The sequence below is a fragment of the Camelus ferus genome, chromosome 7, assembly GCF_009834535.1.
Source record: "Camelus ferus isolate YT-003-E chromosome 7, BCGSAC_Cfer_1.0, whole genome shotgun sequence".
Lineage (NCBI taxonomy): Eukaryota > Metazoa > Chordata > Mammalia > Artiodactyla > Camelidae > Camelus > Camelus ferus.
The window spans coordinates 51,605,634-51,625,192 of record NC_045702.1 but is presented as its reverse complement, the minus strand read 5'-3'; the positions used below and the strand labels follow the sequence as shown (position 1 = coordinate 51,625,192).

The following is a 19,559-nucleotide window of genomic DNA, read 5'->3' as shown; positions in this document are numbered from 1 at the left end:
CAAACCATTGGATTATTTCTGAGTGACTGATGATTAATTATTATTATTCTGTGTTATAGTAAGCGTGCATTAAATTGTAACAAAGCCTTAGCTAGAGTACATCGGCTAGCAACAAAATTATCTTCACTTTCCTTTACCTCAGATTGTTTCTATTTTACCTTTGTTCCCGAAGGATTTTTTTGTTTTGTTTTGTTTTTTGCTAGATATAAAATACTGAGTTAATAGTACTGGTTTCTTGAACTTTAAAACTCTTGTTCTGCTTTCTTCTGGCCTCATGTTTTCTAATGAACATTACTGTCCTCTTATAAGCAATGCATCATTTCTCTTTGGCTACTTTCAAGAATTTGTCTTGGTTTTCAGCAGTTTGTCAAGTGTCTGAGTGTGCATCTCTTTGAAGTTATGTTGAAGTTACCTGAGCTTCTTGAAATCTGTAGGTATATTTGATAATTTGTTTGTTTACCAAATTTGGGAAGTGTTTATTTGTAATTTCTTTATGTTTTTTCTGTACTGCACTTTTCCCTCTTCTTCCAGGATTCAGACAACCTGCTACATTCCTACAGGTGCTGAGCACAATTAACTTTTCCCCCAATCCCTTTCCATTCTGTAGTTCAGATTGAAAAACTTCCAATGATCTATTCTTTAACTTTACTTGCACTTTCTCTGCCATCTCCATTCTGTTATTAAGCCCATCGAGTAAATTTATTTTGGTTATTTTATTATTTCTTCAATTTTAAGATGTCTATTTGGCTCTTCTTTATATTGTCTACAGTTTCACTGAGACTCTCCATCTTTCAAGAGCATTTCCCCTTAATTGTTGCAGCATTTTTATAATCAGTGCTTTAAGGTACTTGTCAGAAAAGTTCTAACATCGGTGCCATCTCAGCGTGGGTATCTATTAACTGTCCTTTCCCATGTGAGCTTAGATTTTTACTGGTTCTTTGCATGTTGACTGACCTTAGATTATATCCTGTATATTGGAATATTGTCCCTCAACCCCAGTCTCTCCTGGTACCTTCCATTTCTGTAGTGCATCCCTTTTCAGCACTCCTACCAGAAAGCTCGGTCCTTATTTACTCCACTTTGCACACAATTCCTGTGACAGCACCTGCGTCCAAAGCTAAGCAACAGAGGAAATAAAAATTAGTAACAGCGCTCACCCCACCTCTTAAAACCTCAGCAACTCTGATCAAAGAGGAATGTCCACTTCTCTCAGAATTTTAGGCTTGTCGGGGCCCCAGTTGTTCCCACTGTCAATGCCACTACTCCCACATGACTGCTTAGTGATTAAAGCATTAGAGTTGAGTTGGAGAAAGGAAAAAGGGGAGATATTTTTACTCTCTGAACATTAAGAAAATCCTTTCCTTCTCCTCCAGTCAGAATCAGGGGGCTTTTCTTGGAGCTCTGTCAACTCAAACATCCATTTCTGGATTTTGAACGCAGGTCAGGACACAACAGAGTGTGATGTAATTCAATGCCAGTTAGGTAGTACGTCAACTCCAGGTCTTATTCATTAACCCACCTCCCCTATTTACTTGAATCCTCAAATAGCTATTCCATGTCTTCTGGCCAGGTTTGATACTTCATTCAGTCGGAGAAACAGAGTCGAGTGTTCTTGCTCCAACTTATCCAGAACCAGAACCTGCCTATGTTTTTCTACATAGTAACAAGCATGATAAAAAAAAATGTACACCTTAATAAGAGGTCATTTAATATTTTATACACTTCTAAATGAAAATAAAACATTATATTGTAGTTTAATTTGCAGCGTTTTTCTTTTCTTAATGGTATAAAAATAATACTGCTTCTTACAAGCAATGGCACCTTAGAGTCAGTGAAACATGGTAGAAACGAAGTACCTGATTACATGCCTTTTTAGTCACACAACAAGACCATCTTGTGGCGGGGGAAGGAGAATATAGCCCAGTGGTAGAGCACATGCTTAGCATGCACAAGGTCCTGGGTTCAACCCCCAATACCACCGTCAAATAAACAAACCTAATTACCTCCCCCACTCAAAAAACAAGGAAGACAACGTTGTGGGTGATAGCTGCTTATTTAACAGAACAACAATAGTGTCCACCTAATGTCACAATAGAAAAGACCATCTGAACTTTTAAATTTCAAAAGCGAAGTCACACTAGCTTTCATTTGCACACTTAATCAGGCAAGAGATAAGAATACTCCCCAACAGAAACCTAAATTAGATGGTGAGAGACTTAGCAATTAACCTAAGCCTCAGCTAGTTCACTTGGTCACAATGTACTAGAGAAGACAACACTCTCAACACCAAAACCAGTTAGGCATTAATTGAAGCCCATGAGGATATAAAATAGAGGGGACAGTTCAGGAGGTCAGCTTATGTGCAGGACTCTTTAATGCTACAGTTACGTATAATTAGCTGTAAGTGGAAGAAGTGAGAAAAGTCATGGAGTTTCTCCCAGGAGAGGACGTTCCTCTGCCTCTGCTTACCTCTTCGCTCTCTCAAGGAGCTGACAGTAGCAGAGAGGAACATTAGTAGAATCCCAGCCGCCAACCCCAGGCGCTGCATCAAAGAACTCCTAGCATGATAACTGGAACGGCCAAGATTTCAATGTATCACATTTTCATCTGTCAAACTCTGGAAATTCTTTCAAGTTTCAATCGAGTTGTAAGAACAGCAGGATTTCTTCAGGGCTTGCAATTCCCCAGTTTAATGTGCTTTACAACCTAAAACTTAGCCACCTTTGGTTAGGATACATGGTTTAGCAAAATATTTTCACACACAATATGTTTTCTTAAGTGTTTAATTCAATTGTTATTCTAACTAAAATCCTATGTAGGAGACATAATGTATGAACCTGAAAGTTTATGAATGAGGCCAAAATCTAATTTGTAATATACTCATCTTTTAAAAATTCCTCTTACTGTCCTTGAACACTGGACCTCTTGGTATATGTAAAATATAGCCTTCATTGAGGGGTTAGAAAACAGGTGCAATTTGGAGTCTTTTCACTTACCTTCACAAAAAATACGCCAAATTTCTAAAATGCACAGATTCCTCTTTACTGGATGACAAACCCAATGCCACATTAACAAGGAGCAAGGGATACCCAGACATACGCTTCCATCAATGAGTCACGAGCAAGGACTCAAGAGTGCTCAGGAGGATGTTTGTATTTTATAAGAGAAATTTCAAACACAATGGTGGAGAAAAAAAGAAACCTAAATACTAGGTAAGTTCTACAAGCAATTGGGAAAAAAAAAAACAGAAGTCAGTCTTCAAGTTTCTTAGAAACATCTAACACCATGACTTCCATCAGGTCTCATCCACTTTTCTGACCTCTTAAGCTAAAATTTTAGTGTTCTTAGGTAAGTAGGAAACAGCTGTATCAAAGCCAGAAAGTCATTTCCAAGAGATGTCAAGCCCTAATCCGTTCAAAGTGAGGGCAGTTAACTTCTATTCTCCTGTTGGGTTCATTGAATCAAAAGCCATCTTAGAGTCTGTTTTCTCTCTCACATGGAAGACTTTAAAGTAGTATTGAACAGAATCACCACTGTGGAGCCTTGAAGTCCCTGTCTCTTTTTCATCTGTAGAAAGATGCCTAAGGTTTCTCTGAATACCTTGATAGAGGAAGCTATTAAAACAGAAAAGGGGACAGCAAGCAGTCAACCAAGGAAAAGCAAACGACAAGCCACGACTACAGGACAAGTGGACAACAGAGACTTGCAAAAGACACCATACATACCCACACTAAAAAGTCAAAGTGGTCCTCTGAAAGTTAGCTTTACTGTTGGCTGTACGTGTTTCAACTAGAGGGCAATGGTACGTAGGTAGATTTTTTTTAAGATGTTTTATATCAGATCTTAACCACATTTTTAAATGAGTCACTGAATACAGAATGAAGGTTCCTACCTTACAACTAGAAGTAAGGAGCAGACATGTGACATCTTGTCTCCGGCACATGTTTTTACGTGTAAAGGTATTACTGTTTTCCATGTAAATGATGTGGTACTTTTTTTTTTTTTCGCTCTTCAAAGTATACATTCTTTCTTAGTTAAGAGAAATAAATGTGAAGGAAATGCAATTTTCTAAGGTTAGTGACTCATCAGGATATTTACAGAATGTATTGTATTATTGCTTAAAGCGTAAACGTTATGTTAGGAGTTTTTGTTGCTTTTTTCCTACCTACATCAGAGTAAAGTATAACTGGCTGGCTTTTGTCTGTTATCAAGTCTTATTTAGCTAGTTGCTTAATACCTCACTGTGACCTTACAAGTTTTCAAATGTGACAGATTTACTTGCCTATGCTTGAATTAGCATTTCACTAATGACAAATTAAGGAAATTATAAAGTTAAACAAGAAAGTGAACTCTACTTTCTCTAATTGTGACCCAAATATTTAACTTTCCAGTTTACATTTTTTATAGTAAGAGTCCAAGGAAAACAAACTGCTATTAAATCATATTGCAGCCTTCATGGCCTTACTAATTGAAGCCCTTAACACAAATGTGCTTACAGATTCATGTGAGATAGTCACAGGACTCATTTCAAGAGAGTAAAGAACAAAAAGTGTAGTATTTACAAAGAAGTTACGGTATTACTGTGAAAATTTAGAAAATGAAGTATCATCGTCAAAAGCCAGACATATCAAAAATTATAATTTCTATGTAAATCTTAATCTGTCACTGTGCATTGTCCAAAAAGCATGCTTTAATAATATAAATGGTGCTATAACCGGCTATTTAACAAGAAAAACCTAATGAGAACGTACCACAGATGCAGGACATTGTCCAGTTACAGATATAGAAAGCTGACTTAAAGTTTCCCATTTTTCAATTCAATTAAAAAGATTCAAAAATATTTTGCACTTAAAATGCCATGAAACTATTAGAGACGGTCACTAAAAAATGAAGCCATTAATTTCTTCATATGCATAAAACACGCTCTAACACAACGGGTCTTCCTAATTCTTAGTAATACTGAATCAGTTTTATTCACAAGTGATCTGACTTTAGTCCTTTCAGTCAGAGCCAATTTACAAGTATAGTCAGCTACTTTCAGTGTATAAGCAAAAAAGATTCAATTTCTTGCCTACTGGTATAATTTCTTTAAAACTATATGAAACACAAAAAAGCAAGCATAAGGGGATCTGTTGCTTCACAAAAACTTAACATTAAAAGAAATCACCTGTATCACTGATGTTGAAAATAAAACTGTATTTTCAGAATAAATCTCTGAACCAACAGGAGATACTGTATTTCCAAGAAAGCAAAGTCAATTAATTTCCTTTAAAATAAAGTGCTTAACAAATGGAAAACATTACTTAATAACTGGGAAAAGGCATGAATTTTTCTATGAACATTAATATTAACTTTTAACTAATACTAACTAAAGCCAGCTAAAAAGGAAATGATTTTCAATTTTACCTATTTTTCAATTTTTATATAAACCACCATGAAGCTTTTTTTTTTTTTTAATAGCACTAGCTTACCTGGGTTTATACAATCATAGCCAGGAAAGAAAAAAATACAATTATTTTATAAACACTCTAGCCACAAAATTAAATATATTAAAAGACTGGACGAATATGATGGTAGAAAATAAATGCAATCTTTTATTTAGAAATTCCATAGGGGCTTTCCATCTTAGAAAATTTTAGAATATTGACCCTTTTGCTATAGTATGGTCACCATATTAAATCAAGTGTGGGTTGGGACTGTTGGCACGGCATATGTAAATCTAGATTAAGTATGTGACTGCTGGCATCTGCTACCACTTTAATAATTTGGGTAGGTCTGAGCACGCAGAGCAGGCTTGGGTGGGCTCAACCAGCTTGAGTGACACAAGAACAATACCTCTTTGTTAAGTGGCTGTTTACAAAGTTATCAGCCAGCTGAGGGTCTTACTGCACCAGTTAATCACACTACTTATCAGAAAGGTTTGTTTTAAATTTTATGCACAATAGACGCCTGAAAGAGTTAAATGTTAAAGAATAATGACCAAATCCAATTCTCTAAACTCAGAAAAAGGATTATTAAGAATGCTTTGTTTTATGTAATAGTGAATTTGTGATTTACTATACATTTTTCAATGTTATGAGTATGAAAGACTGTGTGAAAGAAATCTGAGCATACTATTACTTGCTATGTTTCTTATTATTGAAGGGTTCACCATAAATACAAATCCATGTAAATATATTGACAGTAAAGTATATTAAACTTCCAATAAAACTTATCTAACATAAAAGTCAGATTTTGAGACTTGCTATAAACAACAATTTGAGAATTTTACTTAGTATCAAATGCCTGTCTGAAGTTAGTTACATCAAAATTCCCATACCCAAAGATAATGGACTTGAGCATAAATTAAGAAGAACCAAAATACACATGCTATTCCAGAGACAGATAAATGTGGGAGTACAAAATGCTCTTGGAAAGACATGACATTTGTCCTAGAAATGTTTTACTGAATCTGAAAAACACTAAGTAATCTAGAAAATAGTTACATCAGTATTTGTTGACCAGAAATAATTAGTATTGAAGTTTAAAAAAAAAAAAAGGCAGCTTAAGAAAAGAAAGACAACTTACAGAATACTAAACACTCATATCACAGTGAAAAAAAGTTCCATCCTAGAAGAAAAACTGTTACACCTAGGTAATGAATGGTGAACTACCAGAATTAAAAAATAATAGTAATCAAAGAAAACACCCCAAAGTATCATTTTAAAACTATTATTCTGATTTTGAATTTTTACTCTTTCTTTAGTCATGCCTAAAAATCTGCCATTTCAGTATTACACATTTTCCCCATTTCTATTCTGTAGAATACTGCTGTGTGCTGAGCACGGCACTGGGGGATGACATCTCCAGTCTCAGCTGTGTGACCCTCCATCAGGCCAGCTGAAGATACAGTTTTAACCCAACAGAACCTGAACTGGGCAGCCTGAGTTTTATAAGCCATTTTCTGTACACACCTAAGAGAGGTACTGAATCCAGTATCTCACTTCGGTGCTCAGCATGAACAGCTACACGACTCAGAGGTGCGAAGTGGCCATGTCCCAGGATGGAGTCAGGCGTAAAAAGAAGGGAGAACTGGGATTAAATCGTGGATCTTACTCTTACTGTGTGACCTAGAGGAAAGTACATAATGCCTGTAAGTCTCAGTTTTCCCACCTGCAAAACTGGGAGCCATAATACTGATATTAACAGCATTATAAAGAATAAACAACATACCAAGCATCTGGCATGAGTGCCATGTGCTCCAAGCCTGGTTTTAAACCTTGACAAAAGCACATATACTCAAGTATTATATCAGCTGTATTTTTAAAAAAGAAAATTTTAAAAATCTATAGATACGGAGCTCAATATGCATCTATTGGAAGCAAGTCTAGTGGTAAAGTGGGAAGAAAGGGCAGCCTATTCCCATAAATTAAGGTCCTTAGATTCTAAACAAAAAATACATCGCTACACCCTTTAACTTATCAACAAATTCAGTTCAACTCACTGTGGGATAGGAAAGAAAGAAAGACTAGACATTCTTCCCACCGTCACTGAATCCCAATCTAAAAGAGGTTCACACCAACCTATGGTCAATCCTGAAAACCAAAAAGTTCTTAACACTTTTTAAAATTGTTTTCCTATATATATACATATAGTGGCAAAATGAGTCCTGAACTTGAACTGGCTAGGGGCGTTATAGTCATTCTTGTTTCTTGTACCGAGCATAAACATTCATGCATTTTAAGTGTTATTATGTGGTGAGGTCCTAAATCCCACCAGTTATGTGACATAATATATGACATTCAGCAGTAGCTTCTGAAAATACGAAGTATTCCAAATTCCAAAACACGCATAGCCCTAAGATTTCAGGAAGGGAATCTGAACAATCTCTGCTTAACGATAAAAAAAAAAAAAGGGAGAACAGTTGCATCAAGAGATAAACTGAGTAAGGTAGGAAAACTTATAGTCAAGATTTTATTTTCTCTCTTTCTTAAATTAGTATTTGCTTAAGACCCCTGAATATCCTACAATATGGAAAACAACCACACTACTTACATTATTGAGTTCTTCAAGAAGCAAGAGACAATACACATTAAACACTTTGAACAATGCCTGGCACAAAGTAAGTACCCAATAAATACTGTGGGTAGAAGTGCCTAGAAAAATACTTGCAACATTTACATGGAAAAGGCAAACAGGTGAATAGTTGGCTATATATCATACTGTGTGTCAGAATTTTATTTTTAAAACTCTAAGCATTTTCTTTTCGCTCTGCCCAGAGGTATTTCTACTCTCAGGCCTCAGAGACAGTTTAAGTGCAAGTCACGAAAGCAGGTAGCACCCCATGTTGAGCAAACAAGCATTGGGAATTTGTGACAGAGCAGAGCAAGTCTTCAAGCTCTAAATGCAATAAAGATATTATTTAGAAAGAAATGGACTGTAAAAGACCAGAGAGCAGCCTTTGGAGGAATGCTTCTAGAAATCAAAGTACCAAGTGCTGAGCCAGAGTTTTTGCTAAAATGCAGATTCTGATTTAATGGGGTAGGGCCAGACATTCTGCCTTCAAGGACTCAGGTGATGACAACACTGCCTGTCAAAAAGCCGAAACTGGGAGTAGGAAGGCCCCACAACAGCGGTCCTCTAAGTGTCAGCGCAATGTCAGAATCTCTTGGGAAGTTATTAGAAATGCAAATCTTAAAGAACATAAGGAGACTGTTCAGTTCAGCTGTTTACATCCAGTCAGACAGATTACTTTCCCTGAGAATGAAAGTTGAGTACCTTTAAAACACTTTAAAAATGTTAAGTAGCATTCTCGAATATGCTACCTAACTAGGAAAAATAATTTATCTCTGAAAACAATTGCCCAAACTGTCGCCCCTGTAATTACACTAAAAATGTCAATTTTTATATAAGAAGTATTCTCTTTATAATATGTAGGCAGAATACTGAAAAATGTAGAATCCTCAACTGAACCACTTTTCAACTCTTTACAAAATAGGTCATCTCCACTTTACTTAGGTAATAGATACACGAGTTTGTAAAGAAACCAAACTGAGTTTATGTTTCTTTGTGTTGAAAATATAACCAACTACATCATGGTTTAGGCAACTTCTCCAGGGTAATGTTTATACATTGCCTGGCTCACATGTAAATATATGTCAACATTTTGATTTATAGCCACAGATGCTCTGTTTACATAGATAGATATACAAATTACAGTACGTTAATGGTTTGAAACACAATATTCTTGAAGGACAAAAAACTAAAGGGTAAACTACAAATACAGAATGTCATGAACAGAGAAATGGTTTCAGTTTTCTGAATAAGAAGCCAATAGACTGTCAAATAGGCTTTCCTCAAATTGAAAAAAAAAAATGCATTCACAATTCCCATTCTGTATTTTTTCAACTTCAATCAACAACTGAATTTACAAGGTCACTTCTCACTCAGTATCTGAGTACATTATTCTGTCCCTCATCTACTTTTGAAGGGGTCAATTACAAACAGATTGTAAAGTACCACACTTGCTTCAGCACGGGGGGTGGACCCCTCTGATTCTGGCTAGGACCTCGCATATAAAGCAGCAGTGCTATCAGGAGACGTATCTGATGGTCACACCAGGTGGAGGGGAGAGACGGAAGAGTGCTTTTGGCATCTAGTGAGTGGAGGCCAGGTGTGCTGCCGAACAACCAACGACACACCCAACAGTCCCCTGAACAAAGAATGACCTGGCCCATCACACCAACAGCACTGAGGCTAAGAAACCCTGATTTAACCTGTGGGGGTTCCAAAAATACAGAATGAATGTCCCTTGTCCATAATAATTACATTCCCAGCACAGTGTCAAGCACAGTCATAAGTATTTGTTGATTATTAAACAATTTCTGGGTAGCTGGGCTCTTAGAGTCAGAGATGAAAAAGAACGAAATAGGAATTAGTACATAGATAACGTCTAAAACCACAAAACAAAATCACAGTCAATGTCAGAACCAAAAGGACTTAAAAAATCATTGTCCAAATTCTCTATTTCAGAAAAAATTTTCTCACATGAAAGATGACATCTAATGTACTGATATGGTAGTGTTGCGGGGGAGAGGGCAGACAGTCCTCTTAATAAAAAAAGTATAGTATCTTTATATGGTCAATTTTCACTTCTAATAGTGTCAAAGTCCCTTACTTTTCTCAAGTTAATAAAGTGTTTCCTTTTAAAAAATTAAATCCAATGTAATATAAATCATAGTAAGTGATATTTCAAAGCAGGAAACAAAATAAAACGTTAATTATTTAAAGAAAAAAAAAATCACAGACCTCTGTGGCCTACACCATTTATACTTATTAGAATTCTGGGATTTAAAATGTCATGAGAAATTCTGAACCGGCTTACATTTTGAAACACAGGAACTGACAGTCATTAAGGCCGAACGTACCCTTAATAATCGATTCAGCTGCATACAGATCCCGTTTGTAGGTCACCTGGAGGACAGATAAACCTCATTAGATTTCAACAGAGCAGGAAGGAATGTGAAAGCAATAAAATTATGCCCCCAAGGAAATTCTCAATTTTGGAGAAACTATAAACACCTGATACTGGCAATTTTTAAATTATAACAACATCAGTGCATTCAGAAAAATATATGTATACTTTTTCTACAAATGGTTGATGATTTATTTTTAAATCTTTAAGGAAATTGAGATATTACATGACAGTAGTTACCAAAGTCTTATTAATAATAGTATTATATCAAAGAAAACGTGGTAGTATTTAAATAAAAGTTATTGGTATTTTTGTTTAACGGTAAGGTTTTATGTTGGAAGAAAGAAAGAAGAAAAAGTATCTAACAGAAAACACCAAGTTGCATTTTCAGTTGAAATGAGGTAATCCTCAAGGATCAGTTTCCATAAAGAGGGTCATCTGTTTGAATTGAGCCTATCTGTATACAGGCAGATAAGGTTCATCTTGTTAAGGTTTTTACTAACATATGACTGTGATAGAAAGAGCCTACAGAGTCCCATCATGTACATAAGAACAATCATGATGTTTACTAAAGAACACAAGGCCTCCTTGCAGTTATAACCTATTCCTTGTAATGTAACCAGCCGTGGTCCTATGGTAGGTAGTTCCCAGGCCACATCCAGTGAGCTCAGGTGCAGAACGTGCCTGGTGCACTGCACTGCAGAATCACTTTTTCTGCATCACAGAACTAAAGGACATAGTAAATAAATATATTAATAAGTACTGTAAGGACTTAGGAGCTTATAGTTCAAGTGCCCAAATGATTATGATGTAAACAATCTTCCACTTGGGGAAATACTCAAACTAGTACCCTTTAGTGTCTATATAATTTGGACTGTTTTCCTCCAGATTATCTCATAACTAAACTTGTACAGAAACTGTGTCCAGCTCAGTGGCTCAGGACACTTCTACCCAAAATAGATTTCCCTGTTATGCCTATATCCTGGAAGGTAAATCCTAGCCCATAACTATAATTTACAATCCAGAATTAACATAGCAGCTAACTTATAAGAGACGGAAAGTTCTTTAAGCTGTCTACCAATCTATTAAAACCCAGTGTGACATTGTCACACTACCTCTTGAACAAGTACATGTCAGCCAAATTAGTACTATAGTTACTAATCCAAAACGCAATTCCATTATCTGAGGAAAAAATTAGACAACAGACAGTTTCAGACTACACATTCTAACCAAATTAAACATTCACTCATTCAACAAATAACTGCTATGCTGTAGGTCCTGGTCTAAGCGCTGGAATTCAGCAATAGAAACAGTGAGCCAAACTCGACCTGTAAACAGAACACTTTAGTGGATATATTTTCCACATAAGAATTGAATAAAATGTTTCCTTGAAAACCCAAAGATAACTAGATCTGAAATTTGGACTCAATATTTGCAATTTAAATGAGAAAGTGCTTTTATTCTATACTAATTGTCTGCTGTGTAAGGTAAACTCAGAATAGAAATTAATGGGAACATGACTAATTACCATAGTTGATTTTTTTATTACTTCCCGCTTCTTTTGAGGGGTAAAACTGCATTCCAGATTTAAACAGAGTAATTGTCAAAGTATTTCATTCGTTTTTTCAAATGAATTTATCTTAATGGTGGATTTTTCATCTCTTTAAAATTTTTAAATTGAAGTATAGTAAATTTATAGTGGTGTGTTAGTTTCAGGTGTACAGCAAAGCGATTTAGTTATACGCATATTCTTTTTCAGATTCTTTTCCATTATAGGTTATTACAAGATACTGAATATAGTTCCCTGTGCTATACAGTAGGTCCCTGTAGTTTATCTATTTTATATATATAGTAGTGTGTACGTTCATCTCAGACTCCTAATTTATCCCTTTCCCCCTAACCACTTTCCCCTTTGGTAGCTGTAAGTTCGATTTCTATGTCTGTGAGCCTCTTTCTGTTCTGTAAATAAGTTCACTTGTATCATTTTTTTAGATTCCAGGTATAAGTAAGTCATATTTCTTTCTGTTTGACTTACTTAATATGATAATGTCTAGGTCCATCCATGTTGCCACAAATGACATTACTTCATTCTTTTTATGGCTGAGTAATATTCTACTGTGTATATATAGATCGCATCTTCCTTATCCAATCATCTATCAATGGACATTCAGATTGTTTCCATATCTTGGCTATTGTGAGTAGTGTTGCTATGAACATTGGGGTGCATGTGTCTTTTCAAATTGCAGTTTTGTCCAGATATATGCCCAGGAGTGGGATTGCTGGATGATATGCTAAGTCCATTTTTAGTTTTTTAAGGAACCTCCATACTGTCCTCCAATTTACATTCCCAACAGTGTAGGACGGTTCCTTTTTTCTCCACACCATCTCAAGCACCTATTTGCCGACTTTTTAATGATGGCCATTCTGACTGGTGTGAGGTGATACCTCATTACATTTTATTTTGTATTTCTCCAGTAAGTAGCAATGATAAGTGTCTTTCCATGTGCCTATTGGCCATCTGTATGTCTTCTTTGGAGAAAAAGGCTATTTAGGTCTTCCACCCATTTTTTGACTGGATTGTTTGGGTTTGGTTTTGTTTTGTTTTGTTTTGTTTTGTTTTTTTATATTAAGCTGTATGAGCTGTTTGTATATTTTGGAAATTAGTCTCTTGTCGGTCTTATCATTTGCAAATATTTTCTCCCATTCTGTAGGTTGTCTTTTCATTTTGTTGATGGTTTCCTTTGCTGTGCAAAAGCTTTTAAGTAAACGTAAAAGGTTCCCTTTGTTTATTATTGCTGCTATTTCCATTACTCTAGAAGCTGGTTTGAAAAAATATTGCTGCAATTTATTCCAAAGAGTAATCTGCCCGTGTTTTTCCTCTAGGAGTTTTAGAGTATCCGGTCTTAAGATTAGGTTTTTAATCCTTTTTGAGTTTATTTTTGTCATATGGTCATAGAGAATGTTCTAATTTCATTCTTTTACATGTAGCTGTCCAGCCTTCCCAGCACCACTTATTAAAGAGACTGTCTTTTCTCCATTGTATATTCTTGCCTCCTTTGTCTTAAATTAATTGACCTTAAGTGCATAGGTTTATTTCTGGACTTTCTATTCTGTTCCAATTATCTATGTGTGTGTTTTGTGCCAATACCATACTATTTTGATTACTGTAGCTTTGTAGTGTAGTCTGAAGCCAGAGAGCATGATTCGTCCAGCTCTATTCTTCTTTCTCAAGATTGTTTTGGCTATTCAGGGTCTTTTGTGTTTCCACACAAATTTTAACATTTTTATTTCCAGTTCTGTGAAAAATGCCATTGGTAACTTGATAGAGATTGCACTGAATCTGTAGATTGTCTTGGGTAGAATGGTCATTTTAATAATATTGATTCTTCCAATCTAAGAACATGGTATATCTTTCCATCTGTCTGTCATCTTCAATTTCATCAGTGTCTTATAGTTTTCAGAGTAAAAGGCAGGGGTAGAGGGTGTGGCGGGAAGGAGGGGTCACTCACAAGGATATCCTCTACCCCTTCATGGTGATCTTTTAAAAAATGATGTTTCTTCCAATCCCAGAGGAGCTACTGCAGGAATGATGCCATCAACTCTGAGCACTTACTGTCTACATTTCCTTCCATTAAAAAAAAAAAAAACCAAAACTATGTAAAATACAAAATAATAGTCCTCCTGAGATTTCTGGTGTCAGGTAAAGTAATAGTGCTACACATGGTCATGAGAAATTTCTACTCATTCTTCACATCACTGTGGCAGTCCAATTCCCTGACATTCCAAGGGGTAGGTGAAAGCACCCTGGCTTCATGTTTCGGAATCCTCCTCTGCCTTACTGTTTACGGTCGTGAAAAGCCTCTTGAGATTTGCTTTTCACTGTGTCAGGTTTCTGAATCATGTGGAGTCCACTGAAGTCCAATACCAGTTTTAGCAAAATTGTACTTAATCTTTCAAATCTGACTTGTAAAAGGCATCACTGGAATTAATACTGAATTAGAACACTTATTTCAACATGTAGATTCCATTGCTTTGGTTTAAACAACAATTGTAATATTCTCTATCCATACAAAGTAAGACCACAAAATTAAGTTAGAAACTTATACTAAAGACAACTCATACTATATCAAAAGAGGGTAAGTAGGGCTAAATAAACAGCCAGGAAAAATCAAAAAGATTTTTTAAAAGGTAGAAGATCATGAGACAGGAGGCAGAAGAAGGAAATAAAGAACCTGAAAGAACTGCAATATTTGCACTCAAAATAACTTCTCCTCTGTTACAGAAGAACTGTGGTACTGTAAAAAGACTTCATGACTGCCAATTGAAAGACTTTTTGCCCAATCCATCGCATTACATGGCCAGTTAGAACCCAAGATCCTGCTAAGATGCATCATTATTCAAACATCCTAAACAGTAAGGCTTCCCCACTCCTGCCCAATTTGGAAGGTGATACTATGAAGAGGAGCCCTCTGGGCCTAACAGGGTATCACCCCTTGGCATGTGTACTGGTTTCCTGGAGCTGCTGTCACAAAGTACCACAATCTGGGTGGCTTAAAATAGAAAAGCATCCTCTCAGAGCACTGGAAGCTAGGTATGTGAAATCCACATGTCAGCAGGGCCATTCCCCCCTCTTAGGGCTTTAGAGAAGGCTCCTTCCCCGCCTCTTTCTCGTTTCCTGGGGTTGCTGGCCACCTTCACTTTCCCTTCCTTGTAGATGCATCAGGTCTCTCTCTGTATCCTTTGCCACTGGCACTCTCCGTCTGTGCCTAAATCTCTTCTCCTGTTCTCATATGTTGGATTGAGGGCCTTCCCCATACCAGTAGGAACTCATCTTAACTTGATTAGATTTGCAAAGACGCTCTTTTCAAATAAAGTCACATTCACGAGTGTCAGGGGCTAGGACTTCAACATACCTTTGTAGGGGAGGGGGCCACAACCCAACCCACAAGAGCACGTATTACATGACTCAGCAAGAGAATGAAGAGTAACACTTGGAAGGGCCAACTACTGCTCAGCGCACTGACATTTGTTGCACATGAAAGAGAAGTAGAGCACCGAGATGTGACGACTAAAGCTGTGAGACCATGTTGCTGGAGGAAGCAGGGAAATAGGACATTTCATTCCAAAAAGACTGAAATACATTTGTGAAGGTGGAGTGGAAATTCAAAGAGCAGAGTGCTTCTCTCCTTTTATCTGCAGACCTCAGGGTGCGTTATAAGTGTGAAGAAGGCTCAGAATACCCACAAGAAGTAGATAATCACACAGTCTAAAATATTAGCAGTAAGGCCAGAGTGTTGACATTGTTAGTAGCTATAAAATGTCTGGAGTTTTTACTTTTTTTCTTACATAGCCCACAAATTAAGGATAGCTGGGTTCTGTAGAGATGTGGGTCAGATCTTCAACAAAACCCCTAGCTGGTTGTTACCAAAATTCTCTCACTATGTATTATCACCATCTGAGCCATATACAGAAAAGAATAAACAAAGTGAATAAAATACTTGCCTACTGGGTTGATGACATTTGGATACTCTTAAAAGAGCAATAATACTGCATGAATTTTCTTCATCAGGCAATAATCCAGGCATGTCACTATTTTGTAATCTTGTAACAATTTAAGACATGTATGATATGAGACGATCTTTCATCCACAGGCTGGGTGTTTTGTTTTGTTCTTACATCAATGAAGAAATATGCTTTTGGATTCATATAATCTCAGAATTTAGGATGAATCTTTACTAATCAGATTTAGATGGCTTCTTTATAAAGATTTCATCCAAACTTCAAAAGCAGCAATTCTTACTCAAAATTATCATATGACTCCACAATTCTATTTCAGAATATACTGTTCAATTCAACACCTTTCTACCTAATGAAACACAAGAGAGTCATGCTGTAAAACACCCCTGTGCCAGCAGGGACCTGGTGTATGATAGTGCTACAACCACTTCATTCATTCCTCCAAAAGAAAGTCTGCCATTAGAAGAGTCAAATCTTTCCACAGGTAAAAGTACAATTCCTCTTTGGGGCAGTGAGTGAGTCTAGCAACCAACCTCACTGAGTCAGAACTGTGACAGGTATGTGTTTCAACCCAGTTAAGTTAGAATTACCATCCCAGGGTCTGGGAGGAAATGTTGCTATTCTGGGAAGCATTGAATTGCACCCTCAAACCAGGTAAGAGTAAGGCAACACAGTAAAAGAATATACACAAAGAACACACACAAAAAATTGTGAAAAAAGCCATCTTATTGGCTAAAATGGAATTTGTTCCCATAAATAATCCCAAAGTGAATTTTCTTGGAACCAAGCAATAGAAATGATACCATACTTTGATGGCTCAGAAATTGAGTGAAACTCAACTCTTTTAATGTGTACATACACACATCTTTTTGCTGAAAATATTGTTTCAGTATGAAACCAGGTATTTTTATACTACTTCTCCATTTTCTAAAACACCTGGAAAGTGTCTGTACTTGCACAGTGTGTCTTTAGGAATGACACAGAAACACAAAGCAAAGTACTAACTTCCTTACCTTCCAGAGGTCAGGTGATCCTTCCACAAGTTTGGCTTTGACATGACAGTATTTCAGAGCCAACTGCAAACACTCAGTTCCGAATTCCAAGTCATAGTCACTACACTGGGTAGGAAAATAAAGAATCAAGTTAAAAGGTAATTTTAGATAAAACTAATTTTTTTAATTTCATAATCAATTCCATATTAAAAAGGGCCTAGGGAACTCAAAAACTCTTTAGTTACTGATTAATCAAGTTAGATTAATTTTCTCCGTGCCCCCAAAGCCAAACAAAACAAGTAGAAAACAGGAATGTTACAACTGTAAGAGTTTTTAACTTCCTCAATCGTTTCAGGTGTCCTATAAACACTTATTCTTTCACTCAAAACCTATCTTTTCAAACATGTTCTAAAATTCCTGGAGGTATGCCTGAGGATTATGGTATCAGAACTTGATTTAACAAATTAGGTATCCATAAAACTCCAAATCCCTTATATTTCTATCAAGATATTTGCAAGTCACAGGTCTTATTGACATTTTAAGTATTAATATACCCTTCTTAAAGGATATATTATGATTCTGAACATGGGAACATTTCAGTCATTCATTATGAGAAAAAATATAAAGGCCTATCAGATTTAGTAAAATATAAATAACACTTTTTAGCATTTTAAGCAGAACCATCAAAATGACCAACATAATTCAGCTGAATAATACTAAGGGCCTACAATGTTCAAGGTTTGTATAACTTTATATATATATATAGTTTGTATAACTATATATATAACAATATAAACTAATATATATAAAACAGATAAATACATTCATACTGTATAGCACAGGGAACTATATTCAATATCTTGTATTAACTTATGGTAAAAAAGAATATGAAAACAAATATAGGTATGTTCATGTATGAATGAAGCATTATGCTGTACACCAGAAATTGACACAACATTGTAAACTGACTATACTTCAATCAAAATATATATTTAAAAAGAAGATAAATAAGACATGTTTTGTGTCCTCAAGGAACCCAAATCTAGAAGGGGAGGCTGATCTCTAACAAATATTTTGTAACAGAATATGATTATCACTCTGCTGTACACCAGAAACTAACACAACATTGTAAGTCAACTATACTTCAATTAAAAAAAAAAAAAAAAAAGAATGTGATAGATGCAGCATTGGAAGAACATCCGGAAATAGACCAAGAGATAAAATACTTAATTCTGCAGGAGTAGGGAAGGCCTGTCAGAGGAAATGGTCTATGATCTCATTCCAAAGACTGAATAAAACTCAAGGATAGGGATATCTTTCAGGCAAAAAGCGCCAAAGAGGCAGAGGTTGCAGACATCTGCTAGATTTGTATTTTATAAAGAACATATCCATGTAAGACAGACTGAAGGAAGGCAACCAATAGGAGTATGACATTTAGCACCCTTTGCCAATCTATTACACCGAGATTACAAAACCCTGAATTCTAATGATTTCTGAAGATAATGAACAAGAAAAAAAAAAAAAAAACATCAACTATACCTACAGTCCCAAATTAATCAGAATAGTCTTAGTTTAAATCTTCCATTCTGATACATTACATGACGTAGTTCTTAAACATTTTTATCTTTAGTAATTATCAGCAGTAGCTACAATTCAAATAAATTTTAAGTTTTGGTAAACCTCTGCATTCTACTTCAAACATCTACAGTCTCAACTAGTAGTAAGGGAGTGAGACATACATGCAGTAAACTGAGTTTTCTCTTTAACACATGGTTAAATCCCAAGATGATACTGATCACATCTGTGGACAGCCTTAAAAGTGCTCACCAAGTGCATACTGAGAGGAACCCACAGGAACAGCTACTTCCTTCCCATCTCAGGTGGTGGGGTGAGAACTACTTGATGCAGTACTCCTGCCAGTGATGTGATGTACCAGCCAAGATTGCAACAGCTTACAACTACACGAAGTCTTTAGGATTCCAGTCAACAGGGTCAGTGGGAAACAAGGAAAATGATGCATCAGGTATATATGAAATACATACCAGAAACAGAGGCTGAGCAATCTTGGTAGAACCAGTGGTCCGAACCTGTCATTCATTGTACAGACTAATATCACAACTAAGTATGGAGTTTTTGGTAATTTTTTTTTTTTTGCATTAAATCTTCTTTTCACTATTGGTTCACATAATGCATGCTTAATGACAAGGTAAATTCTGAATCAGTTTATCAAGAACATGATGATTTCTACTGCCTAGGGTTTGGAAAGTGATGCCCATTTCTGAACAGAAGAAAAAGCAGATATACTACAAAAGCAGAATTTCTTCTTGAACCCATCAGAGCTGAGGTCATAGGATGACAAAATTGCCTTAAATCTAAGAAAGTCATGCCTCCCCCAAGGAGGGAGAGAATGCCATCTTTGGCTCACCTATGACACAACACAAAAGGAAGAGGTGCTGGATACCATACAGACAAACAAGAAGAAATCAGCTAAATACGTCAACCAACTGCTCAGTGCTGAGTGGAGGTGACTAGGAGAATACAGAACCTCTGGGAAGCAGAGCCGTAACAGGATTTATCCCCACCGGCATGCTCCTCTT

The 19,559-nt window shown here is 36.2% G+C and overlaps 1 protein-coding gene across 16 annotated transcripts in view; it reads right to left on the bottom strand.

The window, feature by feature from the left end:
• CRPPA (CDP-L-ribitol pyrophosphorylase A) overlaps positions 1 to 19,559 on the bottom strand; it is a 331,012-nt gene that overhangs the window by 259,530 nt on the left and 51,923 nt on the right. For all 16 annotated transcript variants that reach the window (XM_032483917.1, XM_032483907.1, XM_032483909.1 and 13 more), the window contains 2 exons: positions 16,984 to 17,088; positions 10,407 to 10,452 (listed from right to left, as the gene is read on the bottom strand). In XM_032483917.1, the coding sequence (XP_032339808.1) occupies positions 10,407 to 10,452; positions 16,984 to 17,088 (151 nt within the window). The remainder of the gene's footprint in view (positions 1 to 10,406; positions 10,453 to 16,983; positions 17,089 to 19,559) is intronic.